At 41.8% G+C, this 26,794-nt stretch overlaps 1 protein-coding gene across 6 annotated transcripts in view; it reads left to right on the plus strand.

Moving 5' to 3' along the window:
• The window catches only part of LOC140457887 (sodium/calcium exchanger 1-like), a 310,251-nt gene that overhangs the window by 276,594 nt on the left and 6,863 nt on the right, over positions 1-26,794 (plus strand). For all 6 annotated transcript variants that reach the window (XM_072551648.1, XM_072551667.1, XM_072551633.1 and 3 more), the window contains one exon: positions 8,906-9,181. In XM_072551648.1, the coding sequence (XP_072407749.1) occupies positions 8,906-9,181 (276 nt within the window). The remainder of the gene's footprint in view (positions 1-8,905; positions 9,182-26,794) is intronic.

Genomic DNA, 26,794 nt, shown 5'->3' on the forward strand with positions numbered 1-26,794 from the left:
CTAGCTTACCATCATATTTGATCCTCTCCTTCCTTATTTCTCTCTTTGTTATCCTCAGTTTGTTTTTGGAGTCTTCCCAATTGTCTGATTTCCCAGTGCTCTTGGCCACTTTATAGTCCATCTCTATTTCATGATAGTCACGATTGTTGGATTGTGACTAAGAATAGGATTCCAGGGAGATTTTTCCTGACTTCCAACAAGGGACTCTCCCCAAGGACATTATGATTCAACCACAGCAGGTGGATTACAACAGTTCAAGAAAGCAGCTCATCACCATCTTCTCAAGGGTATCTAGGGATGGGCAATAAATACTGACTCAGCCAACGACGCCCACATCCTATGAGAGAATTAAAGGAAGTATATAGACAATTATACCAACCTCCATTCTAAATATAATCAGTTAATTTGGTTCCCTTTCAATTTTTCATAAATCTGCAACAAGTCAGTCTTTTGCGGAAATGATCCATTATATGGGGGACTGATTTTGGAGATTTATAAACCAGCAGATTTCAATTCATATCAATGACTTCAGGTAACCTTAATTCATCCTTGACACCAAGATGTATTTGTACATTTGACATATAGTAAACTACATCCATATGTTGCTTCTCTGAAGCATCATGTTAAAAATATTATCAGTGCACAAAAGTCATTCGATGAATAAGTGTTCGCTTTAACCCATGCCTTGGGAGTGCAGAATATAGAACTTGAATAATATGTCACCACATTTCTGTATATTATGTACACACTAGGCCGAATCTTGGGAAAACCCAACCTGCTCACTTTTGCAGCATGCAGACCGTGCACCTGACACATGTAAAATCACCACAAGTTGTAGGAGCAGAAGTAGAACATTAGGCCGCTTCTAATATGCTTTGCCATTCAATTAGATCATGGTTGATATAACAATCCTGCACTCCACTTTACTGCCTTTTCCCATAACCCTTCATTCCTTTACGTGATTACAAATCTGTCCATTTTTGCCTTGAATGTACTTAACGACCCAGCTTCAACAGTCCACTGCTGTAAATAAAGTACAGTCTACCTACCGAGAAAAACAGATACTCCTTTTCTCTTCTTAATTGAGAAACTTCTTACTCTGAGATTATGTTCTCTAGTCCTAGAGACCCTCACAAGGTGAACAACCTTTCCTTAGTTAAGGGAACCAGAATTGTTCACAGTATTCCAGATGGGTATGACTGGTGCCTTGTAAAGGTTTAGCAAGACTTCTCTATTTTTATGGGTAAAAACAAGGACTACAGATGCTGAAAACCAGAGTCTAGATTAGAGTGGTGCTGAAAAAGCACAGCAGGTCAGGCAGCATCCGAGGAGCAGGAAAATCAATGTTTCGAGCAAAAGCCCTTCATCAGGAATAGATGAAGGGTGCCTGCAGAGTGGAGAGATAAATGAGAGGGGGGGTGGGCCCACACCTTCCTCTCTGACCTATCACCTGCATCCCCACCCCTATTCACCTATTGTACTCTATGCTACTTTCTCCCCACCACCCCCCCCCCCCCTCTCATTTATCTCTCCACTCTGCAGGCACCCTGCCTCTGTTCCTGATGAAGGGCTTTTGCCCGAATCGTCGATTTTCCTGCTCCTCGGATGCTGCCTGAACTGCTGTGTTTTTCCAGCACCACTCTAATCTAGTTCTCTATTTTTATATTTAATTCTCCTTGAATTAAAAGCCAATTTGCCTTCCCAATTATTTGTTGAACCTAAATGTTTTTGTGTTTCATGTACGTGGACTCTTTAATCCCCCTGTGGCGTTGCTTTCCTCAACCTTACCCAATCTGTTCTTCCTGCCAAAAGTGCATATTCTCACATTTTCCCACCACTTGTCCTGCTATCTATTTTTGTCTCACCTGCAAACTTGTGATACTACATTTAGTTCCATTCAAATCATTAATAGATCTTGTAAATAATTGTGACTCCCATCACTGATCACCAGTGCACTCCCCTCATTTCAGGTTGTTATCCTGAAAATGCCCCCTTTGTCCAAACTTTGTTTTAGTGAGCCAACCTTTGTCCATGCTAATATACTACCTCAACACCATGGGCTCTTATTCTATTAAGTAGCCATTTGTGCTGAACCTTATTAGACGCCTTTTGGAAATCCAAATATATTGGCTATCCTTTATCTATCCTGTTTGTTTCCTCCGCAAGGAAAAGTGATGCATTGGACATAATTTCATTTTGTGAAGCCATGCTGACTGTGTTTAGTTCTACCAAGAAGACTAATGCAAACTAGTTAATCTTCTCCTCTGCCATTTTCTGGTTCACCATTATTATTACCCACGAAGCAGCAGAATCGACGTTTCGGGCATAAGCCTTTCTTCAGCAATGAGGAGGGTGTGCCAAGCAGGCTAAGATTAAAGGTAGGGAGGAGGGACTTGGGGGAGGGGCATTGGGAATGCAATAGGTGGAAGGAGGTTAAGGTGAGGGTGATAGGCCGGAAGTGGGTGGGGGCGGAGAGTTTGGGAAGAAGATTGCAGGTCAAGAAGGCGGTGCTGAGTCCGAGGGTTGGGACTGAGATAAGGTGGGGGGAGGGGAAATGAGGAAGCTGGAGAAATCTGCATTCATCCCTTGTGGTTGGAGGGTTCCTAGGCAGAAGATGAGGCGCTCTTCCTCCAGGCGTCATGTTGCCATGGTCTGGCGATGGAGGAGGCCAAGGACCTGCATGTCTGTGGCGGAATGGGAGGGGGAGTTAAAGTGTTCAGCCACAGGGCAGTTGGGTTGGTTGGTGCAGGTGTCCCAGAGGTGTTCTCTGAAACATTCTGCAAGTAGGCGGCCTGTCTCCCAATGTAGAGGAGGCCACATCGGGTGCAGCGGATGCAGTAAATGATGTGTGTGGAGGTGCAGGTGAATTTGCGACGGATATGGAAGGATCCCTTGGGGCCTTGAGGGAAGTGAGGAGGGGCAAGTGTGGGCGCAAGTTTTGCATTTCTTGCGGTTGCAGGGGAAGGTGCCAGGAGTGGAGGTTGGGTTAGTGGGGGGTGTGGACCTGATGAGGGAGTCACGGAGGGAGCGGTCTTTCCGGAACGCTGATAGGGGAGGGGAGGAAAATATATCCTTGGTGGTGGGGTCTGTTTGGAGGTGGCGGAAATGACGAAGGATGATACGATGCATCTGGAGGTTGGTGGGGTGGTAGGTGAGGACCAGTGGGGTTCTGTCCTGGTGAAGAAGTCTTCTTCAAAGATCGCAATTTCCCCTCAGACATGGTTGACAATGCTCTCCACTGCATCCCCTCCACTTCCTGCTCCTCCACCCTTGAAACCCGCCCCTCTGCCCTTGGACCCCGCCCCTCAAATCATGTGTCTTCAGACCCATAGCAATGTGGTTGATTTTTAACTGCCCTCTGAAATTGCCCAAGCCAGCCATTCAGTTCAAGGGCACTTGGTGATAGAAAATGGATGCTGGGCTTGCTGACAATATCCACGTTTCACGAAAGAAGAACAAAACCAATTTACATTACAATCCAGCACCTGACAACAATAATTGACAATTGAAAACATTTTGCATTTGTTTTCCAAATGTTCCCAACTCTTCAGTAGGTTTCACAAACTCTTCGACCTGCTGGTCTCTTATGGATTTCCAAAGCCCCAGATGAAAATGGTATGACTGAGGAAATGCGATTTTCATTTCTCATTCAAAATGTATTTTGAACATAAAGTATTTCTGAGCTGCAGAAAAGGGTATATGGTGCAGGATGTGAAGTGTGGAAGAAAATTAATTTCTTTCAGCAATTTGGCCACTTGCACATGTAACCAAATGAAAATACGGCCATTGGGTTTTCACGTTGTTACAGCATCAACAAACTTTTGATTCAGATGGTAATTAATTCTACTTCATTATGTTCTTACAACACATGATTCTACTGCCAAATGAGTCATAGTAAACAGCAGTGAAAATTCCTGTCTTTTTATGGTTCAATTATTATGAACCCCATGATTAACCTGAGTTAGATTATCATGTTTTCCAAATTCAGAAATCAGGAAAGTCAAAACGTTACAAAAACATTGGGAGGGGGCGGGGTTGGGGTAGGGGTTTGTATATTAAATTCAAAAAGCAGGTGGTGGTTAAAAGTGTTAAAAGTGGCAGTACTTCATGAGGGTAGCTCTAATCCATTAACTTTTAGATTTAACTGCTCTTGGCTGCCTGAGGTGGTTTGTGAATTTGAATATTTTAAGATGTCATTGACAGCTATTTTAACACAGTTTTTCACCACAGCAGGGACCTGAAAAAAAAATGATTGCGATAAAAGCCCAGGGATACCAAAATGCTTTCTTGTCTACGTGAAAAGTTTCACTCTCTGACCTCTTGCTGGGAGTGTATTTTCAATAAAATAAAACAAAATGAAATTGCAGATGCAGTAGATTTGAAACAAAAAAAAATGAACTTGCAGGTGAAATTAAGCAAGGCTGTGGGAATAAACCTCAATTAATGTTGCAGGTCTGGTGACTTTTCGTCAGAACTGAGAGCAAAAAAAGTGGTATTCATATTGAAGATGAGGTTTGAGGGGGACATGGAGAAGGACAAATGAGCGGCTTAGTGGAGACAGAGCCTGGAGAGAATGAGACCGAAATGAAAAGGATAGGTAAAGAAGGAGGTTATTGATAGCAGGCCAGGTCAGAAGAAAAACTGAATAAGTGATAATAAGAGCTAAGAGTTCGAGAGAATGGAGAGTGCTACAACTAACACATGTCATGACAGGAGTAGGTATGGGGCTGGGTAACAAAACATGGAAGGATGAAATCAGGCTGTAACCTTAATGAACTCAATGTTGAGTCCTTCAGGCTGCAGGATCTCAAAGCGAAAAATGAGATCTTGCCCTTTGTGCTTGTGCTGAGGCTCACTGGAACACTACAGCAGGCCTGAGACAGAAATGTTGGCGTGGGAACACAGCGGTGTGTTGAAGTGGCAGGCGAGAGGAAGCTCGGTCTTGCTGTCAGAATTAAGGTGTTCTACAAAACGGTCACTCAGTCTACATTTTGTCTCCCCAGTGTAGAGGAGATTGAATTGTGAGCAGCGAATACAGTAGACTAGATTGAGTGAAGTACAGGTAAATCGCTGCTTCACCTGAAAGGTGTGTCCGGGGTCTTGGATAGTGAGGAGGGAGGAGGTAAATGGGCAGGTGTTATGCCTACTGCAATCGTATGTGAGCTGTAACAATGTAGGGAGCGGGAATGGAGAGGAGTGTGCCAGAGTGTATGAGAGGAAACGGTCCCTGAGGAATGGTGATAGGAGAGGGGAGGAGAATGTGTGCCTGGTTGGCATCCTAATGGAGGTCATGGAAATGGTGACTTACAATCCTTTGGATGTGGAGGCTGGATGGGAGTTAAGTGAAGACTGGGGGGACCCGATCATTGTTGAGGGAGGCAAGTGAAGGAGTGGAGGACAAAATGCGGAAGATGGATCAGACATGCTGACAGTCCTGTCGATCCCAATGGTGGGAAATCTTCGATTGAAGAAGAAGATGGGCATTTCCTGTGGAAGGTGGCATCATCAGAACAGATGTGATGGATACAGAGAAAGCAGAAGAATGGGATGGAGTCCTGGAGTATGTGGAACATTTCTTGTTCCACTCTGACCTGGGTACCTCCCCACAACTCTTTCTACAGTACAATGATGACATAACTGGAAGGAAGGAAATGTTTCCTTCTCTCTTTTAGAATTGAAAGAAATCATCAGTTTCACCCAGTTTCCACCCTGCTCTCATCTTCATCTGGTTCATGTCCGACTCCTCTCTTTCCTTCCTCAATATCTCTGTTTCCATATATGGGGATAGGCTGGCCAACAGTATCCATTACAAACCCACCAACTCCCACACTTATCTGGACAATACATCCTCACACCCTGCTTCCTGTAAAGAGTCCATTCCATTCTCCCAGTTTCTCTATCTCTGTCACAGTCTTCCAGACCAGTCTGAAATAATGCCTATCCACTAGCAATGTGCTTAAACAACACAGCTCACTCTTCCAGACTTGTAGTCTCCCTCTTTCCTTACCCTCTTGCAGATGTCTTACGACTTCAACTTCACTTCCAAACTCACTAAGACCTTGCAGCCTCCCTCTTTCTCTGTCTTCAGTCTACCTTCCTCTGTCCCACCACCCCCAATCCTAAGCTACTTTCTCTGACCCCACAGCCTTCCTCCCAACCTTCCTCTCGATGCCCAAAGCATCAGCCACCCCACCCCCCCACTTCCAACTTCTTCTTCCTCTCCCTATTTCACTCTCGCAATCCCTACAAGGTCAGCAAACAGCTCTAGTCCAGCCCCAACACTGTTCCTTCAGCAGATGTTGGGATGGCATGGTGGCTCAGTGGTTAGCACTACTGTCTCAGAGGACCAGGCCCCCAGGTTCGATTCCAGCCTCAGGTGACTGTGTGGAGTTTGTACATTCTCACTGTGTCTGTGTGGGTTTTCTCCAGGTGCTCCGGTTTCCTTGCGCAATCACAAAGATATGCAGGTTAGGTGAATTGGCTATGCTAAATTGTCCTTAATGTTCAGGGATGTGTAGGTTAGGTGCATTAGTCAGAAGTTAGTATAGAGTAGGGGAATTGTCTGGGTGGGTTACTCTTCGGAGGGTAGGTGTGGACTTGTTGGGCCGAAGGGCCTGTTTCCACACTGTCGGGATTCTATGAAATAAAATGGAAAGAACACTGGATTCTGTAAATCAGAAACAAAAACATAAGTTGCTAGAAAAGCTCAACAGGTCTTGATCTCAGAACCAGTTCTGAGGAAGGGTTACTCAACCTGAAACATTCATTCTGATTTCTCTCCACAGATGCTGCCAGACCTGTTGAGCTTTTCCAGAAATTTCTGTTTTGTTACCGTTTCTTCAACCCTGGTTCCTCCAGCTGATGCCCTGCTTCTCTGGCCCCACTTTTCCAGCCCCAGCCCTCATCTCAATCTCCACCACAACCAGGGCTTCCTGTTGCTCCTCTCATCACAGTGTTATTCTGTCTTGTGTTTGATCAGTAGTAAGCCTGTCAGCAACAAGCACAGGAGAGAACTAGCCTATAATTTGGAGAGCAGCTCCTCAAAGATTCTGATTGCCCAATGTACTGATCCCCCATGATTGAATTTCCCCAGGCATTTTGGGAGGGATATTTGCCCTCTTCTCCCCGGCCGTGTCTCATTGCTCAAAATACAATATTCCTGGGTCCATTTAGAGCGCGGATCCCCATGATGAGCTGTATTTGTATCCCTGATTCAGGCCAGAGCACAAATGCCACTGAAGGTTCAAATTGCAAATCAGGGCAATCAGAAATGTTGCAATCAACAATGTGACATCATAAATATTGCATCTATAGGTCTCAATGCATGTCCCTGTACAGGAACACATCATCCAGAGCTGATGGGGGGGGTGGGGTGAGGTCTAACACTGTTAAATGCGAATAATCTTGCAGCAACCAGCAATAAAGTGAACATGCGGCAAGCATGCTTTAAATGGAATTAAGCATTTATTTACAAGGAAGTTTCAAGAAAGATTTGCCTTTCATATTGCTCAGAAAAGCAGAATCCACTTGAAATAAGGCAGTTAGTATTGTCTTTGTTGAACTGTTTGAAAAGAAACTTCTGGTAAAGAATAAGATCAAGGGCTACAATGAAAATATCAGGAACATGCAATACAATTCACATGAATATACGATGATGAAACGTTGCAGAATCATTTCTGATAAGTCTGCAGTCGAAGACACTTCTATTATCACAGTTTTGTGTCTTCAAAGCAACTTTGGATAGTGATTACTCTAACTTCTCAAGTTATAGTTTATACATTACAATGTAATGTTTTGCAATTTGAAAGCAGTATAACTAGGGTGGCATGGTGGCTCAGTGGCTAGCACTGCTGCCTCACAGTACCAGAGACCCAGGTTCAGTTCCAGCCTTGGGTGACTGTATGGAAGTTGCACGTAGACATGGGGTTTCCTCTGGGTGCTCTGATTTCCTTGTGCAGGCCAGGTGAACTGGCCATGTTAAATTGCCCATAGTGTCAGGTGCATTGGTCTGGGTGGGTTACTCTTCAGAGGGTCGGTGTGGCCTTGTTGGGCCAAAGGGCTTGTTCCCACTCTGTAGGGAATCTAATCTAAAAGTGTCTGTTTGCCTTTGTACTGATGCTGTTAAATCCCTAGCAACAACCTTAATGTCATGTACACATTTATGCAGTAACCATGCCTCTTGAGCATTTTGATTTGATTCTCTGAGCAAACTGAGGGGAATATCTGAATTACCTGGAACATGATCCTGGACTCAATTCACCTTATTAATGCATTCTCTTTTCTATAAAAAGAACATTACACACATGCTAAAGGATTTAAGAGAGAAATTCCTTGCCATATATTTATTAAACCTCAACACCAGCTCCCATATGAGTTTGACTCTTAGAAAAGTTTAATCTGTTTTTAAAAAGAAAACTCAAGCATCACATGATAATGATGAACATATTGATCCAAAGAACTTCTCATTCAATTGTCTGAAATTCTACCGTATGTTTGTGATACTTCAGGCTGTTCTGTGTAATGAATTTACTTGTACTGTTCTTGAATTGAGGCATTCAAAATGGTGTTGGATGATTATTTGGATAGAAATAGTGTGCAGGGGATTTAGAAAATACAGGAGATTAGCACTAAGTAATGATGTTCATTGAATGAGCCGGCGCAGGCATGATGGACTGAATGGCAGCCTCCTGCACTGTAACAATTCTGTGATTTTGTGAAAAGAGCATGTAGCACAAAAACTAACTATGTTTTTGAAAATCTTTTCATGTTAATGATGAAACATTTGTGATGCAGAGTTCTGAGTCTATTGATGTTGATGCTTATTATATTCGTGTGATGTCCCCACAGGCACTGATTCCTGAAACAATTTGGTTTTAATTAAAAATCTTCTGATATTTTATTTCAGGAGAAGATGACGACGACGATGAATGTGCTGAGGAGAAACTGCCTTCATGCTTTGACTATGTGATGCACTTTCTGACTGTCTTCTGGAAAGTTCTATTTGCTATTGTACCTCCTACGGAGTACTGGAATGGCTGGGCCTGCTTTGTAGTTTCCATTTTTATGATTGGCATCCTAACTGCAATTATTGGTGACTTGGCTTCCCATTTTGGCTGTACCATTGGACTGAAGGACTCTGTTACTGCAGTAGTGTTTGTTGCATTGGGAACCTCTGTTCCAGGTAAAGAAACGTTTCTTTGTTCTTTGAATAATCTTAATACTTCAAACGTTATTGGCTGCCAATTAAATTTTGCAAGGCAAGTGTTTGTTCTAAACTTGCAGACAAGAAAGTTGACTTTTGCAGTTCTTCACAATTATTGTCAATTAAAAATTCAGTAATTCAATTTACGATTTAAAATATTATCTAGATTTGGATCCTGAATTGTAAGTATCTTCTCAACATTTTTCCAAGTATAGTTGAAAGAACACAGTTCATTGACCTGAAGCGTTAATGAAGCATTTTCTGTTTCTTTTTCAGATTTCCAGCAATACCAATAATTTGATTTTTATTATTCAGTTGTAAGATGAAATACCATGAAATAGTGAAAGAGTTGCTGGAAAGTCAATGCCTTGTACAAAATCAAAGAAAACTGATAAATACCAAAAATCTGAAATACATTTCATTGAAATAAGTAGTAATCATCCTGCCCACATCAAAATCTTTGTAGCATATCTCCAGCAATGAGAGTGCACATCTATATAGTATATATAAATAAATAAACTGCTCAACCAGAGATTTTATAACACATCTTCACTTTAGCCAAACTTCAGTTCTTTAATTTGACTGTCACAGCACATAGTTAATGTGCTCATCCTGTAATTGTGTCGAGTTATATGACTATCTGGGTTTTATTTATTTTGACGAAACCCACAAATCTCAACATGTCTAAGGATAGATTCTCTTTCTTACCTGTCTGTGTGTTGGTACTCCCCCTGTCATATCTCTCTCTTTCTGCTGGTACTCTCTCTATTTTACTTTATTTTTCTCTCTCTCTGCTGTTCTGTTGTGTCTTATTAACAAATCTTTCTTCACTGACTTTGTTGCTGAGATGTGCTGCTCGTGTAATATTGAAGGTGACTTTAACACTGGTGTTTATAGGGTACTGCTTGTCAGATGTATTTTGGATCACAGACTAGGAGAAGCGAACATAAGAACAGTCTTTGTTCCATACCCTTTGATAAGCTTATCTCAAAAAAGAATCTATCTATCTCAGTCCTCAGAGCATCAATAAGATCTGACATTCACAGCATTTTTCAGGAAGTGAGTTCTAGATTTACATGAATCTTTTTGAAAATTAATTTGAAATGGCCTTTCTGTAATTTAGAGGTGATTTCATCTTGTTCTTAATTCTCCTTTTGGAAAGGAAAAACACAACTAAACCCAGGTCACTGATGACATTTATGTCTGTCAGTTCCCAAATGGATTGGCATTGCAGACACAATTTATCAATAAAGTTCTGTATTCAGTTCATAGTTCAACTGTTCCAAGAGAGACAAACCAATAGACCATAAGATATAGAAGCAATATTAGGCCATTATGGCACATCAAGTTCGGTCCACCACTGGATCATGGCGATATGTTTCTCAACCCCTTCTCCCTGTAACCCTTGACCTCCTTACCAATCAAGAACCTATCTATCTCTGTCTTAAAGGCACTCAATGACTTGGTTTCAACAGCCTTCTGCAGATCTTGACATTATGCTTGGTTTATGTTTTCTGCCTGAACATCCTGCTGTTATGATATCCTGTGAAAAAGTAACCACTGTTACTTCAAGTCTGAAACTTCAGAAGAGACAAATATTTCTCTTGATTGCAGTTTTCAAAGTGTAAATTCTCTACTAAACTTTTGTAAAAGAGTGTGCGTTCGCCTCTTCTGTACATTGCATCCTATAAAGATGGCCAGCATGCATGCGTCCTGCTGACAATTGCCCCCATTAAACGGCCCTGAACCTCAACCTATCGGCTATAGAGACCTGCAACTGTTTCCTAGTTTGTCGTGAATGTGGGAACTAAAGCCTCGAGCTCATTTCTAAGGATCCTCCAGGTGTTTATGATTCCTTGCAGTCCATATTCAGCTGTTAATCCCCTTTTACCGTCTCCTCCCTCCTGAAGCTCCTCTCTGCAATATACCTTCTAAAAACAGAAAATGTTGAAATACCCTCAGAGGAGAGTGAGCATGGATATAATGGGTAGGAAGACCTCCTGTGCTGTATCGATTGCATGGTCCTACTTGAAAGACTTCCTGAATAATCCCAGCATTTCTATTTTTATTTCAGATTTCCAGTTTCTCCAGTATTTTGCTTTAGTTAGCAAGAATTTTATGTTTACAGCATGGGAAAGGATTTTGCATTTGTTTTACACATTAATGCTTCACAGCAATCGGTTCTTAATGGTAGCAATGTTACAATACTCATAAATGCTGTCATGCAACACAAAGTAGTTTTGTGCCTGAGATGCTTAGGAACTCTTCGTATCCTTTGTGAGTGGTGTACTTTTTAATGATGCTTCTAATGTACTTCCTAAGTACTGGACATGAAGGTCCATAGGCAAAATGTTATGCCCAAAATGTTGATTCTCCTGCTCCTCGAATGCTGCTTGACCTGCTGTGCTTTTCCAGCACCACACTCTCGACTCTGATTTCCAGCATCTGCAGTCCTCATTTTCTACTATTACCTGGTGTTTACAACCTGAGGATTTCTCTTTTCCCCAATTTATATCCCTTATAGACTGAAATTGATGTTGAAATATAAACTTTGATTTATGAACTAACTCATAATCATCTGCCATTTCTGCTACTAATTTTGCAATTTTAACGATGCTCTTTCACGTGAGTTCTCACTACTTCAGGAAGTGAATTTTTAGATTCCTCCAAAATAATTGTCTAAGAGCATCATATGTTTGATCTATTTTCAATGTCCTTATTCACCTATCAAAATTACTTTGTTTGATTGTTTCAAACTCAATGTATGTTTGGCCAGGGTCCCTCCTTGGATTCCTGAAGCGTCTGTAGGCTTCTGTTACCAGCTCAAAAGCACTTGTTTTTCACCTTATCCTACACCCCAGATACCTCTTCTGATAGTGATGCAATTACTTCACGAGCTCTACCTACCAACTTTGTTTGAATCAACAATATCCACATGGGTCATGGGCCATTTAAGTTGTTTAGCCATTTTCTCAATAAAATGAAAAAAGCTTCTACACCTTTCTCACCAAAATCAGGCTTGGACATGTTTGAACAGGTTCCCACCAGGCCTTTGGCTCCAATGGGATTGCTCTTCAACACTTTCCTCATCACTACTCCTACCTTTCACCTCTACCTCCGCCACCTTAAGTCACCTTCAAGTTCTCAGTTCCAATCTCTGAAGTTCAAAAACTCTCTCTCTCTCGCTCTCTCTCTCTCTCCCCTTCTTCTGCTAGGGCCTTCCTCTCCATTTCTTTTTCCTCTGCTTTCAGTTGTAATTCACACTGTTCATAGAGTCATAGATAGACTCGTAGAGATGTACAGCATGGAAACAAACCCTTCGGTCCAACCCATCCATGCCGACCAGATATCCCAACCAATCACCTGCCAGCACCTGGCGCATATCCCTCCAAACCCTTCCTATTCATATACTCATCCAAATGCGTCTTAAATGTTGCAATTGTACCAGCCTCCACCACTTCCTCTGGCAGCTCATTTCATACACGTACCACCCTCTGTGTGAAAGAGTTGCCCTGTAGGTCTCTTTTATATCTTTTCCCTCTCACCCTAAACCTATGTCCTCCAGTTCTGGACTCCCTCACCCCATTTTTTCTATTTACCCTATCCATGCCCCTCATAATTTTGTAAACCTCTGTAAGGTCACCCCCCCAGCCTCTGACATTCCAGGGAAAACAGCCCCAGCCTGTTCAGCCTCTCCCTATATGTCAAATCCTCCAACCCTGGCAACATCCTTGTAAATCTTTTCTGAAGATCCTTTCAAGTTTCACAATATCTTTCTGATAGGAAGGAGACCAGAATTGCACGCAATGTCCTGTACAGCCGCAGCATGACCTCCCAATAAAGGAAAGCATACCAAACGCCTTCTTCACTATCCTATCTACCTGTGACTTCACTTTCAGGGAGCTATGTACCTGCACTCCAAGGTCTCTTTGTTCAGCAAAACTCCCTTGGACCTTACCATTAAATGTATAAGTCTTCCTAAGATTTGCTTTCCCAAAATGCAGCACCTTGCACTTGTCTGAATTAAACTCCATCTACCACTTCTCAACCAATTGGCCCATCTGATCAAGATCCTGTTGTAATCTGAGGTAACTCTCTTCGCTGTCCACTACACCTCCAATTTTGGTGTCATCTGCAACCTTACTAACTGTATCTCTTATGCTTGCATCCAAATCATTTATGTAAATGACAAAAAGTAGAGGGCCCAGCACCAATCCTTGTGGCACTCCACTGGTCACAGGCCTCCAGTCTGAAAAACAACCCTCCACCACCACCCTCTGTCTTCTACCTTTGAGCCAGTTCTGTATCCAAATTGTCATTTCCTTTTCATGTTCAAGCTGCTTCATTTTCAGTTGATTTTAGCTATTTCCAAAGATTCCAATGGTATTTCCAGCAATTGTAAATGCTACAGGATTGCCACAACTATCTCCCCTATTCTCAAAAGCTACTCCAAAATTAACTTGTTTATCAATTCAGAAAGCTTCGTCTTGCTCACTTCCTCCAACCTTATGGAATGACTCACAGGAAACTCTTCGTGACTGGAAGAGCCATTATTATACAAAGCAGACTCTTTTTAAACCAATCAAAGTAAACACCCAAACCAAAAGGCGCGAAATTTGTCACTCACTGCCTTAGCTTCCAATATGCTTAAACCCAACCTGGAATTAGAGATTTTGATCCAGACAAGAGTCCCTAATTTGTTATGGGCCAGAGCAAACCACCTCAAAGTATTCAGAAGATAGTCTAAATTCTAACCTTTTCCTATTTAAGGGTAAATGTAAGGTGCTGCATTCCAGGTGCAATTAAATTGGTCAAACTACCAAATTTAAAGCAAAACATGCTTTATGCATCCACTACAGTTAAAATGCAACAAAAGAAAGAGGAATTTGAAATAACTTAACTCGATTGGAAAACTTAACAGAATAGTAAATTATTTAGCTAGATTAGATTACTTACAGTGTGGAAACAGGCCCTTCGGCCCAACAAGTCCACACCGACCCGCCGAAGCACAATCCACCCAGACACAATCCCCTACATTTACCCCTTCACCTAACACTACAGGCAATTTAGCATGGCCAATTCACCGAACCTGCACATTTTTGGACTGTGGGAGGAAACCCACGCAGACACAGGGAGAATGTGCAAACTCCACACAGTCAGTCGCCTGAGGCAGGAAATGAACCTGGGTCTCTGGTACTATGAGGCAGCAGTGCTCACCACTGTGCCACCCTGCTACTGGTTAACTGTTCCAATATAGTAACATCTTATAAACACAGTCTTGGCAAAAGGCAAATTCAGAACACACATTGTCCCACATGTAGTTCTCCAATCGAGGAAAGAGCATCAAAAGATAATTCTGAGAGAGAGACAACTCCAGCTTTCAGCAGTAGCAAAGAGAGATTTGGGGAAAAGAGGGAAAAGGGAGATTTGGCAGCTTCTGATACTGAAAGCTACAACTAAAGATCTGGGTTCTGTGGGAACTTGACCACACCTGCTGAGCCTGCTTCTATTGTTCCAACTTTTAATAAAACCCCAAGACCTCACAAGTTGTTTACTGGTTTTACAATTAGACAGCTCATGACTTCAGTCTTAAAGCTTCTCTTTAAGAAAAAGTTAGAACAAAATAACCTCTTAAAGCCACAGCATCATCTGTGTGTCCTGGATGCAACAAATCAATAAACAGTATTGGATTTAGTAACGAGCTGGATTTAATTGGTAACCTAATTGTGTGTAAACATATTTGTCAAATTGTGATTGAGCTTAATGTAGCATTTGAAACTGAAAAGCATAAATCAACTCCTAGACCTTTAGATTTAGGTAAGGCGGACTTTAATAAGATGAGACAAAGAGTATCCACAGTAAACTGGAAAAATCTACTAATGGGTAAAACAACAGAAGAACAGTGGAGGATGTTTAAAGAAACATTTAATACAATACCAAACCAGGTTATACCCCTGAAAGGGCTAACAGAATGCTTTGAATTTTTTCAGTTAATCAGGGAGAGCTAATGTAGATTCAAGACAGGTAGGTCATTCCTGACAAACCTCTCTGAATTTTTGAAGAGGTGACTAAAATACACAAACTTAGGTGGCATTGTCGTGTGGACAATAGCATAAAATTACAAAGGGATATCGATAGACCAGTTGAATGGGTGAAAGTGTGGCAGCTGGATCTCAATTTAAACAACAATAAGGTTATCTATTTTAGACCATAAAAGGATAGATCGGGGTATTAAGTGGATGTCCAAAGAGTCTTGGGGGTTCAAGTGCATAGATCTTTAAAATGTCACAAGAAACAGGTGCAGAAAATAATCAAGAAAGCTAATGGAATGCTGGCCTTTATATCTACAGGACTGGGATACAGGATGCAAAAGTTATGCTGCAGTTATCCAAACCTAATTAGACCCCACATGGAATACTGTGAGCAGATCTGGGCACCACACCTTAGGAAGGATATATTGCCCTTGGGAGTAAAACGTAGGTTTACAAGAATGATAGCTGGACTTCCGCGATTAAGTTACAAGGCGAGATTACACCAATCAGGCCTGTCTTCTCTGGAATTTATACGGTTAAGGGGTGATCTGATCGAAGTCTTCAGGATATTAAAAGGAAATGATAGGGTTGATAAAGATAGCCTATTGCCATTGGTTGGGGATTCTTGAATTAGGGGCCACAGTCTGAGAATTAGTGCCAGACTGTTTAGGAGAGATGTTAGGAAGCACTTTTAGACACAAGGATTGGTAGATATTTAGAACTCTCTTCTACAAACAGCAGTGGATGCTATATCTGTTGTTTATTTTAAATCTGAGATAGATTATTTTTTATTCAACAGAGGTATTAAGGGACATGGACAAAAGGTAAATTGGTGAAATTAGGCCACAGATCTGCCCGTGATCTGTGAATGGCGGAACAGCTCAAGGGGCTGAACTGCCTATCCTAAGTTCTTACGTTTTCCAAAATATTTTAATGATTCATGGATGATGAGACCTCCCTTTAGAATTTATCTTTATACGAGCAATAATCTTATTCCGAGTATTCTGAAATATTCTCTGAAATTCTGCCTCTCCATCTCTCATGATCTCTCTCCCACCCTAGTATGCCAATCCCAATACCTATGCAGGTTGAGGCAGTGCACCTATTTGGCTGAATGGGAAGAATACTAATTCCCAAAGACAGGTTAAATGCTTTAGAACACTTCTAATAAAGTTTAGCAAGCTTTGTAATCAAGTGCACTAGGAGTACTATTGCTCAATTTAGGTATCAGGCTCATGAACATGCTTCTTAACTTTGTCATATTTGATTCTAAGGTGTGCTTGAAATCACTAATCCATGCCACTGATCCATCGCCCAACTCCATTATTGGCTTTCCTCTTCTTCTGCTGAAACTCTCATGCAAGCGTTTGCTCCTTCTAAAATTGACTATTCCAATGCCCTTATGGCTTGTCTCTCACATTCTACCATCTGTATGCCTGAGGCTGTTGGGGTTAGAATTATAGTTGAAGATGAGATCGCTGAATCCTATCCCCTCCTTCCTATGACCCTCAACCCTGTAACCTACATCCCACCTTCACTCACCTGAGTCCAGAGAGAGCCAACAATGATCACAGATCTAGTTCCTGGAACATTACAGCCAGCAGCCACTATATCTGGTGGTATAGCCTGCAGTGGACAGCTTTCTTTTCAATTCATCCATAGGATGTGTGTGTTGCTGACTGGGCCATAATTTGTTCTCTACCTCTAGTTAACCACGCGAAAGGTGGTAGTGAGCTGCTTTTTTGAATCTCTGCCGTCCATGTGCTATCAGTAGATCCACATTCCCATGAGATAATGTTGATATATAACAATGATATAGGACAAAGTGTGATGTTGATGATAAGTAAGTTCATGGATGACACAAAGATTGACTGGGTGGTTGACAGTGAGAAAGCAGATCTTAGGTTATAGTACGATACAGATGGATTGGTCAGATGGTATTTAACCCTGATAAAAATGAGGTGATGCACTTTGGAAAAAGGTAACAAGGAAATACTCAGTGAATGACAATACACTCAGAAGCTCAGAGGAATACAAGAATCTTGGGGTGCTTGTCTATAGATCCTTGCAGGTGGCAGGGCAGGGTAATAAGGTAGTTAAGACTTTTTAAATTCATTCATGGGATCAAGGCCAGCATTTATTGTCCCAGAGGGCAGTTAAGAGTCAGCCACATTGGTGTGGTCTGGAGTCGTATGTGTGTCAACCCAGGTAAGGATGGTAGTTTCCTTCCCCGAAGCACGTTAAAGAATAGATACATTTTGCTGACAATTGACTAATAGTCATCATTAGACTCATATTTATTGAATTCAGGTTCTACAGTCTGCCATGGCAGGATTTGAATCTGGGTCCCCAGAACATTACCTGCATTTACCAGATTAATAGCCCAGCCATAATACCACTAAGCCATTACCTCCCCTTAACGGGATGCTTGCCTTTTTCAGTTATGGTATAGATTGTAAGGGCAGGGAGGTTGTATGTGAGCTGAACAGAACTTTGATGAAGGCACAGCTGGAATATTGTGTGCAGGTTTGGTCACCACACCTTAAGAAAGATGTGATTGCACTGGAGGGGGTGCAGAGGAACATTTCAGCTAGGGAGAGCGGCTGGAAATGCTCAGTTTGATTTCTTTTAGCAGAGAATGTTGGGGGGAGAGGGGGAGCCTGATAGAGGTGCATAATATTGTGATGGTCATACGCAATGTGAATAGAAAGCAGCTGTTTCCCTTAAAAGAAGGGACAAGAACAAGGCAGCACACTTCTAAAGTAAAAGGCAGGAATTTGGAAGGAACTTGAAAACATTTTTCACTCAGAGTAGTGGGGGTCCGGAATGCACTGCCTGGGAGGGTAATTAAGGCAGGAAACCTCACAACCTTTAAAAAGTACTTGGATGAGTACTTGAAATGTCAGAATATTCAAGGCTATGGGCCTTATGTGGAAAAGTGGGACTCTTGTAGGTAGGAGTGTATTTTTAGCAGCAGAGACTCGATGGGCCAAATGACCTCTTCTGTACTGTATGATTCTACTATATTAAGGATAGCTCACGGGATTATTTTTCTCAGTGCATGCCTTACAGTACCTGTTTGTAATGACATTTTTGAAATTGTAGATTGGAGTCAGGTATGTGTTGGATACCTTCCCCAGGGAAGAAGTGCTAGCAAACTATACTAAAACAAAATATAATTACAGTCAACTCAGAATGATTAATTGTTGAGCTATACAGGTCTTCACAGAAGAATTTTTTTTCAACAGATCTATCAAAATGATGAATTCTGCAAAAAACATTATCAAATGAATATTTGACATGGTTCTTCACAGAGGAGGCACATGTATGCATTGGAGTGTGTTTTAAAAGGGGCTGTGTCAGCATTTAAGACAGCTAGTAAACTGTCATTGAAAGTCATTGATATGGGATAAACATCTCTGCTGCTTGCAGGAATTAACTTTTGAACCTTAATATTTCAGATTGCGTTATTGTTGAATAAGCTGTTTTGCTGATTATAAATGAATCAACTGTCTATACACAATTTGGCATTTATATGACAGTGTGGGAAATTGCCTTGATATATCCTGTTCAAAAAAAGCAAGACAAACCTAACTTAACCAGTTATTGCTGAATCGATTTATTCTTGATTATCAACAAAGTAATGGAAGGGGCTACTTATATAATTTACTGATGATCAACAATACATAGCTAGGTTGATAGCAGTGCATACAAGTGTCACTTCCAAACAAATAACCTGCCCACTGATGCTCAGTTTACTTTCTGCCAGGGTCAATCAGTTCCTGGCCTCATTGCAGCCTTGGTTAAAACATGGACAAAAGAGCTGAATTCCAGAGATGAGGTGAGAGTGATATCCTTGACATCAAGGCCAAATTTGACCAAGTGTGGCATCAAGGAACCCTGGCAAAATTGGAATTGGGGGGAAATTTCTCCATTGGTTGGGTACCAGATTCAAAGGAAAATGGCGTTGGCTGCTGGAGCTAAACTATTTCAGTCCCAAAACATTGCAGCAGAAATTCCTCAGGATAGTATCTTGGATCAAACATCTTTAACGCTTCATTAGTGATCTTCCCTCCGTCGTAAGATCAGAAGCGGGGATACTCACTGATGATTGCATAATGTTCAGCACCATTTGTGTTAAGTATGCCAAAAGCTGGAGCCATGTTCAATGAAAGGTTGACAGCAGGAAAGCTGACAAATATAGAAAAGTGAGCCTAATTTAAGAGAATAGCGTGAAAAATTTGGACAATTTGTGCCTGCAGCATATTAATTCCATAGCTAAGGCAACGCCAATACTTGCTTCTGTTCATTGGGGGCCAAAGGATATGGGGCGAAACCCGGAATAAGTTACTGAGTTGAGTAATCAGCCATGATCATATTCAATGGTGAAACAGGCTGGAATGGCATACTCCTGCTTCTATTTTCTATGTTTCTATCTATCAGATCAATGAAACCAAATATCAGAATTCTTCTGAACTGATCACTGGGTGGAAACATCCTAGGCTTCCATGCCACCCCTATAAGGACACCTGCAAGCAAGACAGACTTTGACACAGACACCAGGAGACAGTTGTAAATCGCTGGCACCTCTGAAAGCAGACTCTTTAGAGGGGCACTGGAAGAGACAAGCAGAAATGTCAAGCTCAGCTAGCCTGGAACAGAGCCCCTTGGAAAATAAAGGCTAGGGAATCACACACCTTCTCTGTCCTCTGTCGCCTGCAGCAAATGTGGCTGTGATTGAGTAGGACTCCATCCTAAACCACATCAGGCAATATTTAAGGCAGTGTTGACCCTCACAGCACAAAGCTGAAGGTGGAAGACTGCTACTAAATATATCAGACCCCAACTGGAGTGTTGTGTCCAATTTTGATAATCACACCTTCGGTGGTTGCAGAGAATATTTACTAGAAAGAGACCGGCGAAGTGGAACTTTATTTGTAGGTGCATACAAAAAACTGGGATTGTTCTCTTTAGAGCAAAGCTAGTTTTGGAAAGGTTTTAATTCAAGGTTTTCAAAATCATGAAATATTTTGATAGAGTAAATAAGGAGGTGATTTCCTTTAGCAGGAGGGTCAGTAATCAGCAGGCACAAATTCAAATTTCAGTCTGAAGGACTAAGTTAATGATGAGGGAAATATATTATATGTCAGAAGTTGTAATGATCTGAAATATGTGGAACCAGATAACTTGGGATTGGTTAACTGAATAAGAGAATAAGGGCCAGGAATTTTGACTCATTGACTAACACTGTCAGTGTCTGCTCAAACATAGTAGGCCCACTGGCCTCCTTCTCTGCTGTTCTATTCTTAACTTCAATCACATTGACCAATTGCTTCTCCCTTTTGATTCCCAACGTCACACTGTCCTGTGAAGACTGAATGTGTTATGATCGTAGAATGGTTACAGCAAAGAGGAAGGCCATTCCACCCATAATATCTGTGCTAGCCCCAGGAACAACTCAGCTAGCCTTTCCCTCCCCTTACTATTTGCCATCACCCTGCAATTTATTTTTCTTCTGATTTGTAAATGTACAAACTTATTGTGATGTGCAGAAGAAGCAAGAGTGATGTGAGAAAAACCTTTCTTACCCAGCGAGTGGTTAGGGTATAGAATGCACTACCTGGAAATATGGTGGAGGCAGTTTCAGTTGAGGCATTCAAGAGGGCGTTGGAGGGTTATTTTGATAGAAATGATGTGCAGAGAAATAGAGAAAAGGCAGGAAATTAGCCTTTGGTAATAGAGTTGGTAAAGGTACTATTGGCTGAATGACGTCCTTCTGTTCCACAATAATTCTGTAGTTTTGTGATTTGGTCTCAATAGTTTGCAAAATAATTGGCCTCATGTTTGATTACATTATCTTCAAATAGAAATATAAAGCTTACCGGTATGTCCACCATACATGATAGCTTGCTCTGATGTCACCTCTCATATGTGTTAATTGCTTGGTCTTTCCTACTTTGCACTCTGCCTCTCTTTCATTCTCAGCCACCGCTGCTGGTCCACCCTGTTTTGTTCAGGTCCACCCTGTTTCCCCATTCTCTCTCCTTCTCTATTATTCTGTATAACTGCTTTGGTGTCTGTGAGCAGGATCATGCTCCTTCCCCACTCACTGTTATCCCCTGCCTTTGTAGGTGTTTATGATCGAGTCTGCGCTTTACCTATCTTCACCATTCCTTCGTTCTCCGTGAGATTTGCTTTTGCGCCCCGAATGGTCATATTTACGCTTCAATAAATTAATTTATCCTCTGTGTTACTCATTCTGATCATGATGCTCCTTCTTTCAGAATTGTTCGCTGTACTATTTGATTTTCTTTTTTATTATTATTCATAGATTTTTTAAAAATTTCTCTGTTTATAAAGCCTCATTTGATTGTTTATTTTGTTTATTATAGAACTTGCGCTCCATCAGTACAATTTGTGTTTCATATACCAACAGAAATATTAGTTGCTTGAATTACCTAAAGGGGAAGCAGTTTACCTGAGCTGTTTCTTTTACCTCAAATCATGTTGAATGTTTTTGTTACTTACCTCTAGGAGATCAGATTTAGGAGAGGTGGAGAGTGTGCGCATATTATATATATGGATGTGTAAGATAGACATATGTGCAGATAAATGAGATACAGAACATATAGCAACTCAGGCTTGTCCACTTTTGTTAGCTTAATTACTAATCATTCTCCACGTTAATAAGTGCAGCTAAGGATGGAATCATTTATAATAGAATCAATTTTTTTGGAAAGTTCATAGATATACAGCTATAAAAGACATTTTACTGTAAAGAATAAGGCCTCGGTTGTAGATTAATCATATGATTGATGTAACTTCCTCGACAATGCACAGAAAAAAAGAGCACCGTTAGGCAGGTATCATTAGATAAATTTGTCCTAAGTGCAATTTACAAGGCAGAATATATGCAGGGTTTTTCTTCTAATTGGATGTAAATGTCAGTAATGGCTAAGTAATGTGTTTCAGATGTATTATTAGCATTCGTTATTTGTCATTGTTGGCTTTAAACTTGAGGTTTCTTTTCTCATTGTCTACACTAGAAAGTGGACTATAAACTCTGGAGCCCAAATTTGTCAGCATACTCTTTCTTAACATCTGCTGCACATCCTCAGAGTCACCCAATGACTGGACATGCCTTGCAAGCATCTTCTTTCAAAAGTAAGGCCCATGACATTTGGCTTTCAAAGCTATTCAACTGAGATCAGATATCTCCTGATCCTGCAGTGAGCAACTGCTCTCTTTCTTATCTTAGTGTCCAGATTCTTCTATCCATTTAAGCTCCGTGCACCCCTCACTGCATACGTCACTCTCTAAATACCCCCAGATTGCTGTCTCTTAACCAGGGCTCAAAACATAATGTGAGTGACAAAGCTGGATATGCTGGAAAGGCTGATTGTTCACTCGTCTAAATCTTGATTATTTTGTCTCTTAAAATTCTTAAGAATGGGTTACTGTGGAATTGAGTAGTTTTAAAAAATTAATGCATGGGATGCGAGCATTGTTCCCAAGGCAAGCATTTATTGCCCATCGCTCATTGCCCTAGAGAAGGTGAGGTGAGTTGTTTCCTTGAACTGCTGCAGTCTTTAGACTTAAAGGACTCTAAAGGGAAGAACAATAATGGGCAGCGCAATCATTCCAAGTCAGGATGATGAGTAGCTTAGAGAGACACTTGTAAGTTCTAGTATTCTCAAGCATCTCTTGCCCTTGTATTTCTAGTTGATAGAGGTTTAGTATACAGAAGTTGCTGTTGAAGGCGCTCTGGTGAGTTACTGTAATGTACTTTGTGGATCGTAAACATTATTCCCACCTATTCGTCAGCAGTGCAGAGAGTGAACATTGAAGGTCATGGAAAGGGATTCAGTCAAACAGCTCACTATATCCTGAATGGTGTCAAGCTTCTAGAATGTATTGGAGTTGCACTCATCCAGGCAAGTGGGATGTATTCCATCACATTTCTCACTTGCGCCTTGTAAATAGCGGACAGGCTTTGGGAGTCAGGAGATGAGTTATTCACTGAAGTATTCTGAGCATCTGATCTCTTGTATCAATAGTATTTGTATGGCTTGTGCAGTTCAGTTTCTGGTCAGTGATAAGGTCCAGGATGTTGATAGCAGGAAATTCAGAGATGGAATATAAGAAGCAATAATTAGATTCTGTCTTGTTGGAGCTAAGCTGAAAATTTTTAAAAATTGAAGCAAAGGTTGACCATTCAGCCATTGATTCCTGCCCTTTCATTCTACCCCAGGTCTCTATTTCTCTTTTGTGCCAGATTCTCATGATCCTCAACAGCTCACTATTTCACAATATAGTGAATGTCTGGCACTTGTGTGACAGGGTTGTTACTTGTCACTTATCAATCCAAACCTGGGTATTGTTCAACTCTTGCTGAATATGTACACAGACTCAGTGAACATTGCCACTTCTGACCTTATGATGGTGGGAAGGTAATTGATGAAGCAATTGAAAATGTTGGGCCTAGGACACTATCCTGAGGAATTCCTGCAAAGATGTCTTAGAGCTGAGATGACTGACCTTCAACACCCATGGCCATTTTCCTATGTGCCAGGTATGACTCCAACCACTCCAGAGTTGATTCCCATTGAGTCTAATTTTGCCAGGTCTCTTTGACGTCATACCCAGTATGTTGTCTTGACATCAAAGACAAGTCAGTCTCACCTCGCATCTCAAGTTCAGCTCATTTGTTCATGTCTGGACCAAGAGATCTTAATGAGATCTAGAGCTGAGTGGAACTCAAACTGGGCATCACTTGAACAAGTTATTCCTTTGCATGTGCGCTTGATTTTACTGTTGATGACACCTTCCATAAAGTTTGCTAATGATTGCGGGTGGACTGATGGGGTGTTAATTAGCAGAGTTAGATTTGTCCTGATTTTTACATACAGGACATATCTGGGTAATTTTCCACATTGAAAGTTAGGTGACAGTGTTGTAGCTGTACTGGAATAGGAGAAAGTGAGGACTGCAGATGCTGGGACACCCACACCCACCAACCCCACAACCCCGTGCCTGAAGGGACACCCATACCCACCAACCCCACCACCCCATGGCTGAACATTACAACTCTCCCTCCCACTCTGTCAAGGATATGCAGGTCCTGGGCCTCCTCCACTGCCAAACTGTTACCACCCAATGCCTGGGGGGAGAATGCCTCATATTCTGCCTTGGGACCATGCAACCACACCAGATAAATCTGGATTTCAACAGCTTCCTCATGTCCCCTACCCCCGACATTATCCCAGTCCCAAGCCTCCAACTTGGCACCGCCCTCCGGACCTGTCCATCACCTCCCCCCCCGCCCCGGACTATCACCTTCTCCCTTACCTTCATCTACCTATCACTTTCTCAGCTACCTTTTTCTCCCCAATCCCACCCCGCCCCCTCCCATTTATCTCTCAGGTCCCCAACCGCCCCCAGCCCATAAGCCTCATTCCTGATGAAGGGCTTTTGCCCGAAACGTTGATTCTCCTGCTCCTCAGATGCTGTTGATCTGCTGTGCTTTCCCAGTAACACACTCTCAACGCTGTACTGGAATAGCCTGGTTAGGGGTGGCAACTATTTTTGGAGCACAAGTCTTCAGTACTATTGCTGAAACATTGTCAAGGCCCATAGGATTTGCAGTATCCAGTGATTCCAACCATTTCTTGGCATCACTTGGAGTGAATTGAATTGACCGAAGACTGGTATTTGTAATGCTGGGGATCAGTGGGGAAGCTGAGATGGATCATCCATTTGGCATTTCCCAACTAAAATAGATTTGAGATCTCACAGAGCCTTTTAACACTGACCCCTTGCCTGAAAATTCAGGGGAAGGCCCACTCATGGCAATGATGAATGCCCCTTTGACTTTAACAACATACTGGCAATGAATGGGCTGAATGTGGCATTTCCAACTGGATGGCCTATAACTCTGTGATCCTTGCATGGCCATCTCAGGAAGTTCCCTTCATTCTCAAAAACAATTCCTCATCAACACTTGAGGAAAGCACACTCCACAGGTAAACAGCTCTGCGACAGGCCATTCTTATCTTCCTCATACCCATGTTCTGTACTTATCAGCCAGAAATGCTTTCAAACAGTATCCAAAATGTAATGTCGCAATCTGTGTGAGAGCTGACACAAACTCAACTGGACTCACCACATAAACACAGCACCTACAAGAGCAGGTCAAGAGAGACTAGAAATACTGCGGTGAGTAACTCACCTAACTCCCCAAAGCCTATGTGGTAGAACATTTCTACTTGCCTGGATGAGCATATCCCCAACAACACTCAAGAAGCTTGATACCATCCACAACAAAGCAGCCCACTTGATTGGCACAGCATCCACAAGCATCCACTCCCTCCACCACCGGCACTCAATAGCAGCAGTGTGTACTATCTACAAGATGCACTGCAGAGATTCACTGAAGGTTCACAATACAACACCTTCCAGAACCCACAACCACTTCCATCTAGAAGGAGAAAGGCAGCAGATATATGGGGCCATGACCACATTTAAGTTCCCCTCCAGGCCACTCTCCATTCCTGACTTGAAAACATATTGCAGTTTCTTCACTGTCTCTGGGTCAAAATCCTGGATTTCCCTCCCTAATGGTATTGTGGGTCAACTCACAACAGGGGGACTGCAGCAGTTCAAGAAGGCAGCTAACCACCATCTTCTCAAGGGTAACGAGCATCCCACAAATAAAAGTTTCAATATGTTGAATTGGAATCCTTATTTTGCTGTATTGTTCGGAGTTTATTTGAATTGATTTAAGGAATACGAAGGGAATTCCAGGATCCACAGATTTTGTTTTGATTGGAATAAATTGGGATTAGTTTTTATACATGGAGAACATTGTAGAAGTGTAGGCCTGTGACCAGTGGTATGCTGCAAGGATCGGCGCTGGGTCCACTGCTTTTTGTCATTTATATAAATGAATTGGATGTGAATATAGGAGGAATGGTTAGTGAGTTTGCAGATGACGCCAAAATTGGAGGTGTAATGGACAGCAGCATCTAATGCATTGAAGATGGTGATGTAGATCTTTTCTCCTGCAAAAGAAAGTGAATGATATATATAACAAAGTTTAATCAAGGTAGCAGAAGCATTAAAAGCGGAGAAATACGTCTATTTTTATGACATCTGAAGTAAAATAACTCTGGTTCCCACGCGATTGCCCTTCTCAGACTGTATTTTTATTTGAAACTATCCAGTGTGCTTGGGAAAGCTCATTCCAACCAATTGTCATTCAATACCCAGTGACTTTATTCTTTGGGCGAAGTAGGTACATGAGATTTCTACAATTGATTTTCTTGGATTGATCTGTTAAAATGGGGCAGTCATTTTCTGCAGCAGACACAGAAAGTACTCAGTAATACATTAAATAATCTCATGTCTGAACCACAGGTCACAACAGGGACAGCTTTACCTCAGCAACTTCTGGGACCAGATTCTGGGGCAGTCTGGTACCAATGAGCTGCTCCCATCTGCCTCCAGAACCTACTGACTAATCAGAAACAATTTCTAATCCCAGCAGCAGTTCCACTGGCAG

Source organism: Chiloscyllium punctatum, chromosome 3, assembly GCF_047496795.1.
Source record: "Chiloscyllium punctatum isolate Juve2018m chromosome 3, sChiPun1.3, whole genome shotgun sequence".
Classification (NCBI taxonomy): domain Eukaryota; kingdom Metazoa; phylum Chordata; class Chondrichthyes; order Orectolobiformes; family Hemiscylliidae; genus Chiloscyllium; species Chiloscyllium punctatum.